The following is a 20,211-nucleotide window of genomic DNA, read 5'->3' as shown; positions in this document are numbered from 1 at the left end:
GCTGACGGACGACTTTTTGTTGAAGAACAAGTACAAGGTAGCGAGAGAGAGAGATGAATAAAATGGAGGAGTGAAGGAGAGATGAGACAAAAATACATTTTTCTTTTTTAGTTTTTTGGGTGCAATTCCGTTTGGCCTCTACATGTATTTCTGAGAGAGTAAGAAAATTTGGGTCCTTGAAGATCAAATTAAACGGTCGAATACTTATGCAAAAAATGACAAATTCGTCACAAATTGGGGGTCGAAACATAATTAACCCTCACTTCAAATGTTGGGATTCCATGAGAATGTTCCAGCAGTTGTATATAATAACTTTGCAATTGGTTATATAGTATAATTTCTCGACTGAAAACGTTAGTTTCATATTGGGAGTGCATGCTGATATTTGATACGTTTGATACCAAAATAGCCCCCTATTTGAATATATTTTTAGATCACGTTTTAGGAAATGTAAGTCTTGTTTGACTCACTATTACATATTTTGTCAATTTATGAGAGGTAAACAGATCAAAAAATTGTTGGGGTCTGATTAGACAAACTGAAGATGGAAATTTAAGGGTGTGGTTGATGTCACTTATTTTCATGGAAATAAAAGAATTTGTGTGGAACTAGGTATTTTCATTGTTTAATACGAAATATAATTGCATGAGTTTAATTCCACAGAGAATTCATTTCTATGAAATAGTTGACTTTTAATTACTTGCTCCACTAAGAATTAGCTTACGTGGGAAGTCAAAATAAAAATACTTTTATACATTCGGATAGTGGAAACCTGATATTTATCTTTATATATGTTCAAAATGACATTTGTACCCATCAAATTTAGAAAAAACATTTTGGGTTAATTCCGTTTTGGCCCCCAATTGTTGACCAACTCACCGTTTTGGCCCCCAATTGTGTCCGGCAGTTCGTTTTGGCCCCAAAAAATTCCTAAATGGCCCCAAATTTTTTCAACCTCCCAATTCTACCCCCATGGCATTTCTGTAATTATTTTTTTTTTCCTTTTCTTTGTCCACCTCATCTAACAATTGACACATCACTCTGTCCACCTCACCCTTCTTCTCCGGCGAAAGGTTGCCGGCCGGAATAAAAAATTCCGGCCGGCCACCTTTACCAAAATAATTTTTTTTTTTTTTTTATTTCTCTCTCTTCTTCATCTCCTTCTTTCTCTCTCTTCTTCATCTCTTTCTTTCTCTCTTCTTCTTTCTTTACCTCTCTCTCTCTCTAACCCCTCTCTTTCTCTTTCTCCAACCCCTCTCTCTCTCTCTAACCCCTCTCTTTCTCTTTCTCCAACCCCTCTCTCTCTCTATCTTTAAAACTCCGGCGAAGGGGCGGAGCCCCTTCGCCGGAGAACCAGACCTTGAAGGTCTGGTGCGAAACCAGATTCGGTCTGGTTTCAAACCAGACCGAGATCTGGTTTCTACAACCAGATCCCGGTCTGGTTTGAAACCAGATCGGAATCTGGTTTCAAACCAGACCGGGATCTGGTTGTAGAAACCAGATCTCGGTCTGGTTTGAAACCAGACCGGATCTGGTTTCGCACCAGACCTTCAAGGTCTGGTTTCCAACCAGACCTTCAAGGTCTGGTTCTCCGGCGAAGGGGCTCCGCCCCTTCGCCGGAGTTTTAAAGATAGAGAGAGAGAGGGGTTAGAGAGAGAGAGGTAAAGAAAGAAGAAGAGAGAAAGAAAGAGATGAAGAAGAGAGAGAAAGAAGGAGATGAAGAAGAGAGAGAAAGAAGGAGATGAAGAAGAGAGAGAAATAAAAAAAAAAAAAAAATTATTTTGGTAAAGGTGGCCGGCCGGAATTTTTTATTCCGGCCGGCAACCTTTCGCCGGAGAAGAAGGGTGAGGTGGACAGAGTGATGTGTCAATTGTTAGATGAGGTGGACAAAGAAAAGGAAAAAAAAAATAATTACAGAAATGCCATGGGGGTAGAATTGGGAGGTTGAAAAAATTTGGGGCCATTTAGGAATTTTTTGGGGCCAAAACGAACTGCCGGACACAATTGGGGGCCAAAACGGTGAGTTGGTCAACAATTGGGGGCCAAAACGGAATTAACCCAAACATTTTTACTTGTACATTGAGACAAATGTCATTTTTATCCCTCTTACCAAATGACTTGTTTACTAAGTTGTCAAAATGACATTTTGGCTCTATGTAGTGACTGTAGTCAAAATTATATTTTTACCCTTTTGTAATATCAAAATAACATTCTTATCCTCCTATAATATCAAAATGACATTTTTACCCTTATGTGGTCGGAGTGACATTTTTACCTTTATCTTGTAAAAATGGGTTGTCTACACTTTTATACGAAAATGACATGTTTACCTTTTTTATATTAGCAAATCTTTTCTTTATCTATACGTTAAAATTACAATTTTATCTTGTTTTATTAACAACTTGACATTCTTACGATTAAGTAAGCAAAGTGACACAAGGGTAAATAATATGTAAAACATAAAGGTAAAAATATAATTTTGACAACATAAGGGTAGAAATGTAATTTCGACAACATAAAGGTGAAAATGTAATTTTGACAACATAAGGGTAAAAATGACATTTTGACTGCATAAAGAGTAAATAAAAACTCTTGATTGAATTATTATAGTTGTACAAGTTGTTGTCAACCAAGTAACAAAGTTTTCGAATTTTAGATATCGACCCATTCATTTGCCTAAGTCTTCCATTTTTAGATATCGACTTATTTATTTTTGCAAAGTTTGCGATATTTTGTATATTTTTTCGTTCGGGTATATAACTTTTCTCACAGTGGGTCTAAATCTTCGATCCGCCACTACCTCCACTCCCTCCACCATCACACCATCACTTTTACTATCTTCTCAAAAAGCACCCCATCTTCTTCATCCTCATATTCTATACCACCACCAAGGCACCAACAAGAACCCTTATCGGTCTTCTTCGTATCTCCCTCTCTGACTTTCTTTCGATTCTTTTCCCTTTATATCAATGGTCTTCCTTTTTTCCCCTCACCCTCGTTTTACGTTATTGCCGACGACAACGAAACTCTACTCGTCTGTACACACTAAAAGTATAGGTCTTTGAAAATAATATCGTTTTGGCCTCTGATTTGTGGCTACACACTGTTTTGGCCCCTATGAGTGTATGGGAGTTCGATCTAGCCCCCCCATAAGCATTGTTCGGTTAATTATTATGTTAACAAGCTCTGACCAATATTTTTTTATTCCTAGACTGCCCCTCTGACCAAATCAACTATATCCCACGCCAAATCCCAATTTGTCCAGTCAAGGTGGCTATTAAATGTTTCAAATCTTCTTCCAACAAACTTTCTTCTCCATTTACTTTCCTCAGTCAATCACTCAAATCCCCTCATTTACTTTTTCATTGTTCTTAGCTTCTTCTTCACCAGGAATAAGACCTCCATAAAAGTTTTATCAGCAAAATTTTGGATTTGTGATGAAGCTTGGGATCTAGTTCAGTGAATCGTCCCACATGTGAGTTTCTATATTTGACAAAGACATGGCAAGAGGCAGTTCTTCATCCCCACCAATAACTTCCCCTTTTTTCTATCAAATGTATGATGAAACATTTCATTCAACAATCCAAAGTCCTTGGGTTTACGGTCTGTGGAAAAGCCCCAAATGCATTGGCATCAGACGTCTTTTGGTTGTTAAGACTAGAGAAGGTAGGGTTTGGAAATACTTTTCTTGCAAATTTTCTTGGTTTCCAATGGCTTGATGAAGCGAAGGATGAAGCGCATAATGAAGAGAAAGATGAAGATAAAAAAGATAGAGGAAGATGAAAAAAAAATATGAACAATAACATAGATCGATTCTAACAACAAAGTTTTGGAATAAAATACAAAATTTACTTAAGGTTGCCGTATAGAGGAAATAAGAAAAAAAATCGAGGTATTGTTATACATAATGGCTGCCCAAAATTAATGGATGATGGCACATGGATACATGGGTTGCAAATAGAGTTAGTTATTGTGGGTGCCTTGATGAGTAATTTCCCTTCCCTCCATGAACGTCCAAGTGGGATGTGATGAGAAGACATCTAACACTTGTGAGATGCGATGAGAAGACATCTAACACTTGTTACTTAAGTTTGAACACATGTTCATCAAGGATGGAAGATATGGAAAATTAAGTGCCACCTCCACAAAACCACCTCTCCATCTCTCATTTGTTTTTCCTATAAATACCTTCACCACGGTTGTAATGTAGTAGAGATCATCCTCATGTTCATCTTATAGACTTGACTCATTTTCATATTTGTGAGCTTTGAGATATTATATTAACATTCTAATATAATAATAGTGTTCAACTCTTTATCTCTATGTTTATGTATTTCTATTACAACACTCTTTATCTCCATCTTTGTAACCTTTTAATTATAACACGTTATCAGCACGAGTCTCTAGCCAGCTGAAAGAAGTCGTTACTCTGCTCCGTTGCCGAAGTCAACATCGGTGAAACATCGAACAAACTAAGCCGCTACTTCGTCTGGTGAAAGGTATAATATTTTCATTTATATTTCATAATGTCTAACCTTGCTAGACTTGAATTTGCAGCACTAGATATCACAGGTAAGAATTACATGGAATGGGCAGTCGAAGCTAGACTGACTATAAAATACAAAAATCTCCTGAACACTATTGTTGAAGGGAATAATGCAGATGAAATGTTACGGGCTCATGCTTTAAGCTTTTTGAGACGTCACATACATGATGACCTGAAGTCAGAATATTTGTATGTGGAAGATCCCTTGGCTTTATGGAATATCTTAAAAGATAGATATGATCACCTGAAGATGGTCATCCTTCCAAAAGCTTGAAATGATTTTATAAATCTTCGACTACAAGATTTTTCTTCCATTTCTGGTTATAATTCCAGCCTTTGTAAAATTGTTTCCAGACTAAAAGTGGGAGGAGATATTATCACTGATGAACAGATGATAGATAAAACTTTGAGTACGTTCCATGCCTCGGATATTGTCCTGCAGTCACAATACCGAGAGCGACGTTTCTCTAAATTCTCCAAGTTACTGACTTGTCTTTTGGTCAATGAACAGAATAACCAGTTGTTATTGCATAACCATTAATCTCGACCCACAGGGTCTGCACCTGTGCCTGAAGCACATGCGATATTGTCAAATGATCATGGTAGGAAACAAAATTACAAAGGGAAACGTGGTTCCGGAAGAAACCACCAACGTGGATCCCGCACGAACAAATGGGAGAGAAACAGGCAAACCCCTTACCACCGGAAGTGGGAAAAGGGAGAAAATTCAAAGAATTATGCAGCGAGAAAGCCTGACAAAGTAAAGGGTAAAAATAATACCCCTCCCAAAGCTCGTGAAGAAGTTTGTTACCGCTGTGGTATGGAAGGTCATTGGTCCCGTACCTGTCGTACGGCGAGACATTTGGTGGACCTATACCAAGCATCTTTGAAATCTAAAGCTGCACCAGAGATGAACCACATGGAACTTGATCCACCATTGTGTGTTGGAGATTATCTCCCTGAAGGAGAAAATCAAACTGATGATATGTTTAATTTTTAGTGTACTAACTTTTATGACTATTATGCTGTTATATTATAATGTAAAATAACTTTTATCTGTTAGAATTAGATAGTATATTATATGTACCTGTAATAGTTTTGTTTATGTTATAAATATAAATAGTTGTGGTTTGAATCTTATATTATATTATGAAAGGTATGGATTCCAGAAGAAACATATCTAAAGGTGATGAAGATAGCTGTCTAGCAGACAGTGGGACCACAAATTCGATACTTCGAAATACAAAATATTTCTCGACCTTAAAATTATGTGAAGCAAATGAGATTACTATCGCTGGCTCATCAAACATTATAGAAGGCTCCGGAAGAGCTACTATAATATTGCCCCGTGGTACGAAAATAATTATTGAGGATGTTTTGTACTCGACTAGATCTCTGAAGAATCTATTGAGTTTCAAAGACATTCGTCTGAATGGGTATCACGTCGAGACTGGGTATGAGAATGATAAAGAATATTTATATATCACCTCGAGTATATCATGCCAGGAGCGTGTACTGGAAAGACTTAAAGCTCTTTCTTCTGGGTTATATCTTACAGAGATTAAAACAGTTGAATCATATGTCGTTGTCAACCCGAAGTTGCACGATCCAAATACTTATAAAATTTGGCATGATCGACTAGGACACCCAGGATCTACCATGATGAGTAGAATAATACAAAACTCTCAGGGACACCCTCTTCAGAACCAGAAGTTTCTGATAGATAGGGATTTTACTTGCACTGGTTGCTCACTGGGGAAGTTTATTACTCGCCCATCCCTGACGAAAGTACATATCGAATCTCCCAAATTTTTGGAAAGGATTCAAGGTGATATATGTGGACCTATACACCCGCAGTGTGGACCATTTAAATATTTTATGGTATTAATCGATGCATCATCTAGGTGGTCTCATGTAAATCTGCTCTCGACGCGGAATCAGGCGTTTGCAAAGTTATTAGCTCAGATAATTCGTTTACGAGCTCACTTTCCTGATTATCCGATTAAGTCAATTCGTCTAGATGGAGCAGGAGAATTTACATCGAGTACTTTTGATTCCTATTGTCTCTCAGTTGGAATTAATGTTGAACATCCTGTAGCTCATGTTCATACTCAGAATGGTCTAGCTGAATCATTCATTAAACATATCCAACTAATTGCGAGACCAATGTTGATGAGGACTAAATTACCGGTTACTGCATGGGGACCTGCAGTCCTTCATGCTGCAACTTTGATAAGGTTACGTCCTACTTCAAATAATCAATTCTCACCTTTGCAATATGTTCAAGGCCAGCAGCCAAACATATCTCATTTGCGTATTTTTGGGTGTGTTGTATATGTTCCTATTACAGTCCCACAACGCACAAAGTTTGGGCCTCAACGCCGACTGGGAATATATATTGGTTTTAATACACCATCTATTATTCGATATCCCGAACCCCTGACGGGTGAGACTTTCACTGCACGCTTCGTCGATTGTCACTTTGATGAGACAGTTTTCCCGCCATTAGGGGGAGTAAATTTGCCTGAAGCAAATGTTACCAAAAGAGAACTTTCTTGGGTTACACCAAATTTGTCTCATTTTGATCCTCGTACTAATCAATCTGAAGTTGAAGTACAAAGGATAATACATCTACAAGAGATTGCTAATAAAATGCCTGACGTATTTAACGACGCAGCGAGAGTGACAAAATCACATATACCTGCTGCAAATGTTCCAGCAAGGATAGATGTCTCCGAAGGACACGATAAAAATATTGCAGCAAATGAATCGTCCAAAACACGTCTGAAACGTGGACGACCAATCGGTTCTAAAGATATAGTTCCCCGGAAGAGGAAAAACCAACCACAAGCAAGTAATGTTCCAGAAGAAACGACAAATGCACCCCTAGAAGTGGGTAAAGCCCAGAAGAGGCAGAAGCTCTTGAAGAGCATGAGTTATCTCCAAATGAAGAGATATCTATAAATTATGCTTGTAATGGTAAAGTGTTTAATCGAGATAACATAATCATCGATGATATATTTGCGCTTTCAGTAGCCACTGATATTATCACTGAAAATGATGATTATGAACCACATTCTATTGAGGAATGTCAGAAAAGGACTGATTGGGTAAAATGGAAAGAAGCAATCCAGACAGAGCTGAATTCACTGTCAAAACGTAACGTTTTTGGACCTGTAGTCCTGATACCCAAAGATGTAAACCCTGTAGGTTTCAAATGGGTATTTGTTAGAAAACGAAATGAGAACAATGAGGTTGTCCGCTATAAGGCGAGACTCGTGGCACAAGGTTTCTTGCAGAAACCAGGGATCGATTATGAAGAAACATATTCTCCAGTTATGGATGGAATAACCTTTCGATATTTGATCAGTTTAGCAGTTCTGGAAGAACTCGAGATGAATTTAATGGACGTGGTCACTGCGTATCTATATGGAAAGTTAGATACTGACATTTATATGAAAGTCCCTGAAGGATTTAAATTGCCTGGAGGCAACCCAAGTACCATGTATTCACTAAAGCTTAATCGGGCTTTATACGGATTGAAACAAGCAGGACGAATGTGGTACAATCGTCTTAGTGAATATCTGATCAAAGAAGGTTATGTTAATGATCTCGTTTGCCCATGTTTATTTATCAAGAAAGGAGATGTTTGATTCGCTATTCTTGCAGTATATGTTGATGATATCAACCTTATAGGAACTCCAGAAGAGCTCTCTAAAGCAGCAGAATATTTGAAGAAAGAATTCGAGATGAAAGATCTCGGGAAAACAAAATTCTGTCTTGGCTTACAAATTGAGAGAAGCACAAGTGGCATACTTGTACATCAAACATTATACACTGAAAAAGTCCTGAAGCGCTTTAACATGGAGAATTCTTATCCGCTTAGTACTCCCATGGTTGTTAGGTCTCTCGATGCTTTGAAAGATCCATTCCGACCTAAAGAAGAAGACGAAACACTCCTTGGTCCAGAAGTACCATATATGAGTGCTATTGGTGCATTATCATACTTAGCTCAATGCACTAGACCGGATATTGCTTTTGCAGTAAATCTATTGGCCAGATATAGCTCTGCACCAACTAAGAGGCATTGGGTTGGAGTAAAGCAAATTCTAAGATATCTGAGAGGAACAACTGACATGGGATTGTTTTATTCAAAGAACTTATCTGGTGATTCTCAAGTAAAAGGATACACAGATGCCGGTTATATTTCTGATCCGCACAAAGGGATTTCACAGACAGGCTATGTATTCACAAGTGGAGGTACAGCTTTCTCATGGCGATCTAGTAAACAAAGTATGCCCGCTACCTCATCTAACCATGCAGAAATTATTGCTCTCCATGAAGCAACAAGAGAATGTGTATGGCTTAGATCCATTATTGAACACATTAGAAGCTCAAGTGGTGTTGATTCAATCACAAATTCTCCCACAATCATTCACGAAGATAATTCAGCTTGCATCGCTCAGATCAGAGAAGGATACATCAAAGGCGATAGAACTAAGCACATATCCCCTAAATTGTTTTACTTACATCACCTCCAGAAGAATAATGAGATTGATATCCAGAAGATACAATCATGTGAGAATTATGCTGACTTGTTCACCAAGTCTCTGCCTACTGCAACGTTCAGAAAATTAGTAGAAGGCATCAGAATGAGACGCTTGAATAACCTGATGATGTAAGACTACGTCGTTCCAAGATGTAAATGGATATAACAATTGACTACGTTTGATGCTTCAAAGTATTTTGGACAATTTAAAAAAAACATTTAGGACAAAATAACTTGCCAACCAATCATTTTTTTTCAAGGGAAAAAACATTAATTTAATTCTATACAAATTTTCAAGAATCATTTTTGCAAAAAAAAAAAGGATGAAAACAATACTTATTAAACTTCCTTTGAATCATTAGCCTCCAAGCATGTATTTGTAATTGATATTTAGAAGAAAAAAATGAAAGTAGCGAGATTTGAACTCTTGACCTCTTGTTTGTAAAACAAGGAGGTTACCAAATGAGCTACAACTAAGTTAAGGTAATTGTTTAGCCCTTCAAATATTTATACCCAGATAAGTTATTCGAGGGGCCCCAATTTCTTCGATTTTTCTTGTCGTTTGAGGGGGGTCCGGTGCCGTCGCACCTATGGCACCCCTCTTCCACGCCCTGAGAGAGAGAGAGAGAGGGATTTTGTCAGAGAGCCTGAGAGAGAGAGATCTTTCTCGCCGGAGAATCTAACAGAAGAGAGAGACAGTTCTCGCCGGAGAATCCGAGAGAAGAGAGTTAAGGGTTTTGCTAAATTGTTTTTTTCTCAAAATATTAGATAAGGGTATAAAATTTAATTCAGACTTCGTAATTCAGATTTAAAAATCAAACATCCAACTTGTAATTTAGATTCAGCCATTTCGGACTCACACAAACAAAAAAAAACAAACATTAAGAGGGTGTTTGATTTTTTAGCACTTATAAGTGCTACCACTTAAGTAAGTGATATCACTTGTAAGTGATGTGACGTTTGTTTTCCATCACTTCTAAGTGCTTGATTTTTGTTTTTATATAATTCTAAATGTCATAAAAATAAGAAATTGACTATTTTGACCTTAAAGTATTTACATTTTAGTATTTCATACTAATTCATTACGCTCCCGAGTTTGGATACAAGAGAATTACGATTTATGAATACTTTGTGTTGAAATATATTAACCTCAGATAATTAAAAATTATGAAGGAGAAATAACTTACGTTGCATCATGGAGTTTGAATGGTTCTGTGATTAATGAAGGAAGATATGTGTAAAAAAGTAAGTTGAGGGGGGAAACTCAATTATCAATTATTGAGGGGGTAAACTCAATTATCAATTAGTATTGAGGGGGTAAACTCAAAAAATCCAAAAATTTAAGAGAAAAACTTATGTGAAGGATGAGTGAAGAAGGAAAAGAGTCTATCGCTAAAATCATAAAAACACTTATCAATTGTTTAATGTTGTAAAGCAATCCCACATTGGTGGGAGACTGGAGTGTGGCGTTCCTCTTAAGAGGTTAAGCACCCTTCCTTAGTGAGGCTTTTTAAAATCGTGAGGCTCAAGTGTGCCAAAGTGGACAATATCACTAGCAGCCCGGAAGACTAGTCCGCACCATCCTATAACATTTAATCTTTTTAATTATTATCATACTATTAATTATTATATTCGCAAAAAAATAAATGTATTTTTTTTAGCAAGTAGTTACAGTGACCCTATTTACAAGTGGTATTCAATTATTAAGCGTGCAAAGGAGAATCTTCCCAACTCCCCTCGTATTGTATAGAAGAGTAGAAGTTCTTCCTCTTTCACAAGCTAGAGAGAAAGAAAACGATGTTTGGCGGCTCACTTTTCTCCACCACAACTTTCTCTGTCATCACTTCCAAACCTAAAACCCTTTTTCTTCACTCATCGACTAAACCCTCTTACTTTCTCTCTCTATCTTCCAAATCCAAAACCTTTCATCATCAATCTTCTCCCACCACCAAAATGTCATCATCATCATCTTCAATTTCACCTATAAAAACTCCAACGATCGAGCACGTCGTTCTCTTCAATGTCAAAGAAGACACAGATCAATCTAAAATCAACTCAATGATCAACGGATTGAACTCTCTCATCTCACTTGATCAACTTCTTCATTTAACAGCTGGACCTATTTTCCGAAACCTATCTTCTTCTTCTTCCTTCAAGTTCACTCATTTATTACATACTAGATACAAATCGAAAGAAGATTTGAACGCTTATACAGTTCATCCTGATCATAAATCTGTTGTTAAAGAATCTATTTTACCAATCATTAATGATATCATGGCTGTTGATTGGGTTTCAGATCTTGATGATCCGTTTATTATCAAGTCTGGATCTGCTTTGAGATTAAAGTTCTTGAAATTGAAGGAAAATTTGGGGGAAAATGAGAAAAGTAAAATTTTGGATTTAATTGGTGGGGTTAAAGATCGGGTTGATTCAATTAAGCAACTTAGTTTTGGGGAGAATTTTTCGCCTGCTAGGTCAAAAGGGTTTTCAATTGCTTCTATTGCTGTGGTTCCTGGATTAGAGGATTTGGATGGATTGGGTTCAAACAAAGAAGAAGTTAAGGAACAAACAGTGGATGTTAATGATTCAATTGAAGATATGATCGATCTTGATTATGTTGTTCCTGGTTCTTCACAATCTGCTTCTAATCTTTGATGATGATGATTACAAGTAAGCTGAGGTTACTTAAAAAAGTTTTCATCTTTAATCTTCCTGTTAACTTTCTTGTTCTATAACAACTGTTAGAATAATCTGTTCACTTTTGATGAATTTGACAAATGCTGATTAATTGAGAATTGGAGTAGGGTTTATGTTATCACTGCCTAATTGTTGTTTTGGTTCATATGCCCTAATCTTTTGTTAAGGAATTTGATAGCATTGTTGTTATGAAAACTTGGAAAATCTTGAAGTTCTTATGAGGATGAGACTGTAAGCTATAAACAATCTGAGTGAACGTTTAATCTCTATTGTCGGATTGATGGAACTAACCTAAGCTTTTGATTGTTATAAATATATTATATTTATAGTAGGAGATAGTAATCAGATAGTTAAATGTCTGGACGCTGTCATATTATTGCTACCGAATTTAAAAATGACTATATCAGTTAACAACATTCGAGTCCGAGTTATATACATCCGAAATTTTGGATAAGTTCTAATTAATCAAATACAAATTTCGATGGAGTTTAGATTTTCGAGTACCCATTGAAAGACCTATGATGTAGGTGTCTTTTTTTTGAGAAAAGAAGTCGTGATTTAGATTTTATAGTAATTGCAATGGATCATTAAGGTGTTTGAGTTCTAAAATTTGCAATCTATATAATTCTGCGGTTAATTTTTTGTGGGTGAATGAATACAAGTTATACTTAGATTTCTTGTTCGTCTTAACTACTAGACTTCAGCTTTGCTACTGGCTAGCTAGAAACCAAAACCTTTCTCTCATTTTTCTTACCCAAATTACATTTACTAGCCGTGTGGTTGAAATACTTGATTTTTGAGTGGTTTCAATTGTTAATCAACTTGAGTTGCACCTGGTTCAAATTTCCAGATGTGTGTGTACCCTAAATTGAGAACGACATTGTCATTTTTTGAGCAAGGCGTAGTTCAAGTTCTTTCAGTCAGATCATCAAGCAATAGAACTATGTTTACTTGGTTGCTTTAGATTCTTGAATCTTGATCGCAAAATCTATTGGCCTAACAAAAACTAAATGAACATAATAGACATTATATGAGTACCAAACAAATATAAATTTCTGTATCAGGTGGATTTGATGGTTTTGGCTGAAGTTAGATTGAACCTCCAAGCGTTACTTCTAGCTGAAAGTTTTTGATAGCTCAAGGAGACATGGGACTTTAGCTCACATTTTTCATTACCAGGCTAAGAAATTGTCTGAAGTTAAGTGAATATGATAACAACGAAGGGGTAGGAGTGTAGGACATCCGAGAGGCTACTAGTAACCGTAGGTACATCACTCATGATCTATGTTATTGAATAATTGAAGTCACAGATTCTAACTTGGACAACTAGGCCAGTTGTATCCAAGCTTCTAGGTTACCCGGTCGAATTTAAGTCCTCACCGGTCTCCTTTACAACCCATTAAGCTGTCTAATGAATTCATGACTAGGTCTGTGCTGCAGTGCATTAAGTAGGTCTCTCTGCTCAAGATGAGTAGCAGAGATAAGCTCAAGACCAGCACTAAAGTATTCATAGCAGAAAGGTCAGAAGCTCCTAATTTTGCAGTCTTGTTCTCGTTTTGGTATTCGTCCATTGGGTCTATATGGTTTGATCTTGGTTTGTGATATATCTTCCGTTCCGCGCCATTATATTGTCAAAAATTGTATTGTTGATTATCTAATTCATTTATCGTACATCTGAATTCGTTCTTTTGAATTTGATTAACTGAGTATTCAGTTTTCATTTCTGCTTGCTCTTGCTTAACATCTGAGGAAGCAAACTGTGCTTCATCTTTCTCTTTGGCCTCATGGACTCTTTCTTCTTACTTCTATCCTGTCCTTAGGAAAATCGGAACCGATGAGAGTAAGTAGTTTTTTTCCCCAACTCAGACCTAAAATCTGTTTCGAGTTAGGTTTCGGAATGTTTGTCTTTGTCTGACTCGTGATGTCTAATTACTCGATTGATTTTGCATCAATTTGAGTTGACGATTAAAATTCAAACGAGTTAGAATGATAGCTTTTGTCCCGAGTTGTCCAACTGTAGGTAAGAAGGGCTACTGGGCATAGATAGGAAGTGTGAAACAACTTAGATTAAAATACTGAAAGAATTGATTGGTTTGAATGAAAGAAACATCTACACAGGTAAACTTCAAGTTTTTCGAGGTTTAGTTGTTTTTCTTATTTTTTGAATCCGAGCGTCTGAGTTTGACTTGTCTGGATCTATTTTTTATAAGTCAAGGACGCAATAATCACCTGAAGTAATCTCTGATAATAGACTCTTAATTCAGATTCATTTTATGTACTCAAATGTTGTGATGGTCCCTAGCTTGTTTGTGAGTTGTGACAACACCATCCAAGGACAAAATCCTGGGTTATGTAGTGGTGGCTAATCGCGGGAAATATCATAAGGTCGTCGAGGGCCCCTTCATCACAAATGAGCTTAAATATCTTCCCAAATCAGCCTTTCAGACGAGTTCTGCGCCGAGAGTTATTTTTTATCTTAATTTTGGGCCGAAATTAAATGAAACTACAATTAGTAAGATGAAAGAAGTCATGGAAGAAAGTTAATATGGTATAATTATTTCTCTAGGACAACATTATCTTTCCTTTAAACACCTTCTTAAAATGTAAATGTTTAAGTGTAAGAAGGTTTCAACCACCCTAACCAAATTTAACAACAAGAAAGAAAAGCAAAATCAGACTATAATGTCCATCCATTTGAACAATCTCATTTATACATCTTCCTAATTAATTAAGAATCTGTTCACAACCATGAAACCCCATTTTCATCTTTGAGAAACAAGAAAGAGAAGAAGAAGAAGAAGAAGAAGAAGAAGAAGAAGAAGAAGAAGAAGAAGAATGGGTAGAAGTCCTTGTTGTTCTAAGGAAGGATTGAATAGAGGAGCATGGACTGCCAGTGAAGATCAAATCCTCTCTGATTATATTAAAACCCATGGTGAAGGAAGTTGGAGAAACCTTCCTACTAGAGCTGGTGAAAACAAAAAAAATTTAATTTAGAGTTCATGTTTTTTATCTTGTTTTCTAGGTTTTGGTTTTATTCTTTGTTATGTTTTTGTTTGTTTATGTGTGTTTTCTTGTTGTTTTTAAAAGTAAAGAAGATATGATTTTTATTTTCTGATTTATGTGGTTCGTCGTTTTTATATAGGTCTAAAGAGATGTGGGAAGAGTTGTCGCCTTCGATGGTTGAATTATTTGAGGCCTGGTATAAAGAGAGGAAACATTTCTTCTGATGAAGAAGAACTAATTGTCAGACTTCATAAGCTCTTAGGAAACAGGTCTTATTCTTCTTTTTCTTCTTGTTTTCTTTATATTTTGTTGGTTGTAGATTAAAACCGATAATTAATCGTTAGCCGATAATTTTATACTAATTTTTTTGGGTGTTTGTAGATGGTCTTTAATAGCTGGAAGACTTCCTGGAAGAACAGATAACGAAATTAAGAACTATTGGAACACAAATTTAGCTAAGAAGATTCAAGACCATTCAACTTCTTCGAATTCATCTAGAAAAAACATAAATCATCAATCTAAAGAGAAGAAAAAGCCTATAGTTCATAGCTCGAACGAAGCACGATTTAGACTAAATAAGGTCGATTCATCATCATCATCGTCACCTTATGTTGTAAGGACTAAAGCATTAAGATGTACTAAATTGTTCTTTTCTCCATTAACAAACAATGCTGAAACTAATGGGTTATCAATACAAGGTCCTTTAGAAAGGGAAGGACCCGTAGCCGGGTTCTCATTTTTACCCTCTAACAAGGATGATAATTGCTCAACAAATTTGATGGAAGATTTCAGTAACCCTGGGGAAAACTGCAGCTTTTCGGCCGATTTTTCGGAGTTTTGTGATTTTGATGGTGTTATTTTAGGAGGAGATGAATTATCACCAATAAATTCTGATGATTCTATCTTGTTTCTTGATGGAATTCTGCATAATTGGAATGGTGGCGGAGATGATTGTGTTCATCAAGCTCAACCATCTTGCTTCTAAATTACATGCTTACTAGTCACTACTCTCCTTGATTCTGATCAAGAAGATCGGATCAGAAAATGAATTAATGTTGAATAACCTGTATTTGTATGTTAATTAGTTTTCGAGAGGATTGTTTTAAGACGATAATCGATGTAATTACTTAGTTTTTAGGGGAATTTTGTAAATTAAATACTAATTTTGTACTTCATTTCAAGTTTCCATTTCTTTCATTTGAAGTTTTTTGGTAGTTCAATTCTTAAACCAAAAGATGGTTTTTTCCCTATTTCAATGGGAACTTGATGAGTCGATCCACCTACAAGGCTTGTTTTCACTGTTATACCCGGAGTTACTCTGTATATTGTTTGAAGTAAAACAAATAGTGGATTTATTTATGTCTACCGTTGAATCTTTTTCAGAGCTGAATACGTAATTTGATAAGCCAATGATTTTTCATTTCTGTGTTTCAGAATACGGTTGATCAACACGTTAAGTATTCAATTACGAGAAAATAAATCAGATTTTGCAGTTTCTCATCTGCAATACCTCAGTAGATAATTGCTAACCAGACGTAGTCTGAAGTTGCTAATTGAAAATTAAGTGAGTAAGTCTAACACAATTAATCAAATTATCGGTCATTGCTATATTCCTAAAATTAATTTGTTTTTCATATTCGGTGGACCACATAGATGGGAAACCTTCTAATAGTCGTAACTACTTACCCAGAAAAGGAAAAATGAAAATCAGAACTATCAAAAATAAGATCCAGAGAAAACATATAAGAATTTGATCATTTTGATGTACCTAACTTACAATTCTTCATTAGTCAATTTGATGCATCTTACGTGTTAACGATGTTTTCTCATTTAGTTACCCTAGTTAGACTTTAATTAGAGATTAGTTCATCTAATTAGAATCTTAAATTACATAATTTTAGAATGTGTCAATTCATACACCAAGAAAAAAGTACATTGACCTAATTTTTTCTTTTACCATTTTTCCACTTTGAGTGTAAATACTAAACCTTCTGAAAACAGCAATAAAATATGGAGTTTTATGTGTTACTAAAACTCTTTTATATAGCAATTTTAGGGCTTATTAGAGAAGACAAAAGAGAAATGAGAAAATTAGAATTAATGATTTTGAAAAATGGGTTCCACAGCATTCAAAAGCAACCTAACTGAAATCTTGTATCACTCAATTTTACTCACTTTTCTTAGTAAAAGTTAGTTGGAGAAAATTCATTCTTTTTTTGGCAACAAGTCTAATGTCTTATGTTTGTTTTTCATAGTTCCCTTGTTTTCTATTGATTTAAAGCATTACTTTTTCATACTTAGGAGGTTCACAAATCCTTGTTATTTTTGTTTGACGTTTGATCTACTCAAACATATTGACAAATGCGTCACGACTATATGATCACAATAATGGTTACGTAGGAAATACTATTTAGATTATTGACTTCCCATAGACTTTTATCATTTCATTAACTTCCCTGACTTTTATTCATAAACGTATTAATAAGACTCAAGTAGTACATAAATACATGCACACTCAATTTTAGATTATTGATAGCAATGTTCGATAACAATGCCAAACTAGGGTAACAATGCAAATTTGCTCCTATCATCACACCAACTTGTCTTTGGTAATCAATCGTACAAATACCTCCAATGGATCGTAAGGAAGCGAGGGAAGTTACTAACTTTTGTTGTCACTACCAAGCACTCTAAAAGAAAAAAAAATTTGAAACAAGAATTCAAATTAGTTAAAGTTCCAATCTTGTGTACCAAGTAAAGTACTAAGTGTTTATAAAGAGTAAGCAATCAATAAGTTAAACCACAACAACATATCTATAAATTTTAACTCCAAAAAATTGGTAGTAAGAAAACTAGAAGTGAAGGACCTATCAGAGACATGTAAAAGAACTAAAGGAGGCAACCCTTTAGTACTCTTACCAATACTTCCAAAATTGATTGAAGTAAAACCATTAGATGAAAAAGGAAAACTCTAACCAAGATAAGTATTGAATTAAAAATAAAACTAAACACAAGTAATTAAGCCCATTTTGACAACCAATGACTATTATGACATCTAAAATAATATGGCGAATGAATAGTTAATGAGATCAAGTGCTGAAATTTAACTATATATATTATTTGTCATTAGTAAAGATTTAATACGAGCTAGATGTGATGCGATAATGCATTACAAACAAAGAACTATGTGTATACAGTGAAAAAGATGAACATAACAACCATCGTACCGAAAACAAGAACTCCAAAACCTGTAACTCTAACACTAGATAGTTTTGTTGGAATCGGTACCTAGCTCAAAAGCAGCTGGACCAGTTTTTCCTTAATTTGATGTACCTATATTCATCAGAATCTCGAGAAAGACATCTCGTTGGATTCGTCTCGTCGAGCTCTTGAATTCAGACTCAAATTTTGTCCCAATCCGATTCCGTATGAGTGACTTATTAATAAATTAGTTTGGTATGGGTGTGAAAAGGTTAAACCTTTGAATGATAAACACACTCGAGTATAATCGAGTGGAGATGATGAAGATGATTAACTCGGTTGTTAACCGAGGGAGATGAAGAAGAGATGATGGTCTCGGCTATAACCGAGACTATGTGTGATGACTCTCGGTTGAAGCCGAGTGTGATGGAACTTAGATGTTCGGGTATAACCGAGAGAGAGAGGGTGAGATGGAGCTCTCGGTTATAACCGAGAATGTTGATGGTGATTAGTGTGTTGTTGATCGTATGAGAAGGAGAGAGAGAGATAGGTAAATACCTTGTTTATTAACTTACAACTTGATTGATTACATTATCTATGGAGATACATATTTATAGGTTTACAACTTAGGAGTCTTGTAAAATCGAAAAACTAAAACTCTATCCTTATCTAGTGTAATCCTAATAGAATTAGGATTAGTAATGGAGGCCGATCCACTCGGTTTGGACCGAGTGGAATTGACTCTCTAACACTCCCCCTCAAGTTAGAGCGGGAATGGAAGTAACGCCTAACTTGCCAATAATGTTCTTGAACGGTTCTGCCCCGAGTGGTTTTGTGAAGATATCTGCTAGTTGAGAGTCTGAACTTGTAAAGCGCGTGGCAATGACGTTATCTTTGATCTTCTCACGAACGATGTGGCAATCTATCTCAATGTGTTTGGTACGTTCGTGAAATACCGGATTATCAGCAATGTGGAGAGCGGCTTTGTTGTCGCAGTAAACTGTCATCGGATCTGAGTGATCGATTCCAAAATCAAGTAATAAATACTTGAGCCATTGTAATTCGCATGTGAGGATGGCTAAAGCTCGATATTCTGCTTCGGCTGAAGACTTGGCAACGATGGGTTGTTTCTTTGACTTCCATGAAAGTGGGCTAGATCCCAACATTGTAAAATATCCAGTAGTTGATCTACGGGTGGAAGGACAACCAGCCCAGTCTGAATCACAGTAACCTGTAATATGAAAAGAGCTGTTTGCTGATAAAAATACTCCTTTATCAAGGGTACCTTTCAAGTATCGTAGTACGCGATGAGCGGCGTCTAGGTGTACTTGACTAGGTGTTTGCATGAATTGACTAAGGTTATTCACAGCAAAAGCGATATCTGGCCGTGTAACCGTTAAATAGAGAAGCCGGCCAATTAGGCGACGGTAAACTGACGGATCCGCCAATGGTGTACCGTCAGTGGGAGAGAGGCGGAGTTTTTGTTCCATAGGAAACTCCGAAGGACGTGCAGCGGTCAGTCCAGAATCTTTTAAAATATCAAGTGCATATTTTCTTTGACATAGAAAAATGCCTTGTGAAGAACGAGAAACTTCAATACCAAGAAAGTACTGGAGACGTCCTAAATCCTTTAGTGAGAAAGCATTATTTAGGAATGATTTTAACTTGGAAATAGCATGATCATTATTTCCTGTGATAATGATATCATCCACATAGACTAGAACATAAATCTGAGTGGAGTGGGAACGAAAGGTAAAAAGCGAATAATCACTCTTAGATTGAGAGAAACCACGTTCAATTAGAACGGAGGAAAATTTTGAAAACCACTGACGGGAGGCCTGTTTGAGACCATAAAGAGATTTATGAAGGCGGCATACTGTAGACTCCCCCTTAGATGAAAATCCGGGGGGAAGTTTCATGTAAACCTCCTCATGTAGGTCGCCTTGGAGGAAGGCATTATTAACATCCAACTGGTGGAGAGACCAGCCTTTAATGGCGGCAAGAGAAAGGAGAACTCGAACGGTTACTAGTTTAGCAACCGGAGCAAAAGTATCATTGTAATCTAATCCCTCTATTTGAGTATAGCCTTTAGCCACTAAGCGAGCTTTATAGCGTTCTATGGAGCCATCGGGCTTGAATTTTATTTTATACACCCATTTACAACCGATAGGCTTCTTGCCGGGTGGTAAGTTAGTAAGAGTCCATGTTTTGTTTT

The 20,211-nt window shown here is 36.3% G+C and overlaps 1 protein-coding gene and 1 pseudogene across 2 annotated transcripts; both read left to right on the top strand.

Moving 5' to 3' along the window:
• The first annotated feature begins 10,821 nt into the window (after positions 1-10,821).
• On the top strand, positions 10,822-15,970 carry LOC147539243 (stress-response A/B barrel domain-containing protein DABB1 pseudogene; annotated as a pseudogene). The gene is made up of 3 exons (XR_015225754.1): positions 10,822-11,765; positions 14,935-15,064; positions 15,177-15,970. The product of XR_015225754.1 is annotated as a stress-response A/B barrel domain-containing protein DABB1 pseudogene (transcript).
• LOC147539242 (transcription factor MYB1-like) lies at positions 14,503-15,970 on the top strand. The gene is made up of 3 exons (XM_086642256.1): positions 14,503-14,760; positions 14,935-15,064; positions 15,177-15,970. The coding sequence occupies exons 1-3, from the start codon at positions 14,628-14,630 to the stop codon at positions 15,778-15,780; spliced, it is 867 nt and encodes a 288-aa protein (XP_086498382.1). The 5' UTR covers positions 14,503-14,627; the 3' UTR covers positions 15,781-15,970.
• Positions 15,971-20,211: the final 4,241 nt, after the last annotated feature.

The sequence above is a fragment of the Eschscholzia californica genome, unplaced genomic scaffold (assembly GCF_041429995.1).
Source record: "Eschscholzia californica isolate CP2 unplaced genomic scaffold, dmEscCali1.0.p SCAF_5, whole genome shotgun sequence".
NCBI classification, from domain to species: domain Eukaryota; kingdom Viridiplantae; phylum Streptophyta; class Magnoliopsida; order Ranunculales; family Papaveraceae; genus Eschscholzia; species Eschscholzia californica.
The sequence above is the reverse complement of the archived record's forward strand: the minus strand, read 5'-3'. Positions and strand labels throughout refer to the sequence as shown.

Coding starts and splice junctions, on each gene's coding strand:
- LOC147539242 (XM_086642256.1), top strand. CDS start 14,628: ATGGGTAGAAGTCCTTGTTGTTCTAAGGAAGGATTGAATAGAGGAGCA. Junction 14,761..14,934: donor AAACCTTCCTACTAGAGCTG/GTGAAAACAAAA, acceptor GTTTTTATATAG/GTCTAAAGAGATGTGGGAAG. Junction 15,065..15,176: donor CATAAGCTCTTAGGAAACAG/GTCTTATTCTTC, acceptor GGGTGTTTGTAG/ATGGTCTTTAATAGCTGGAA.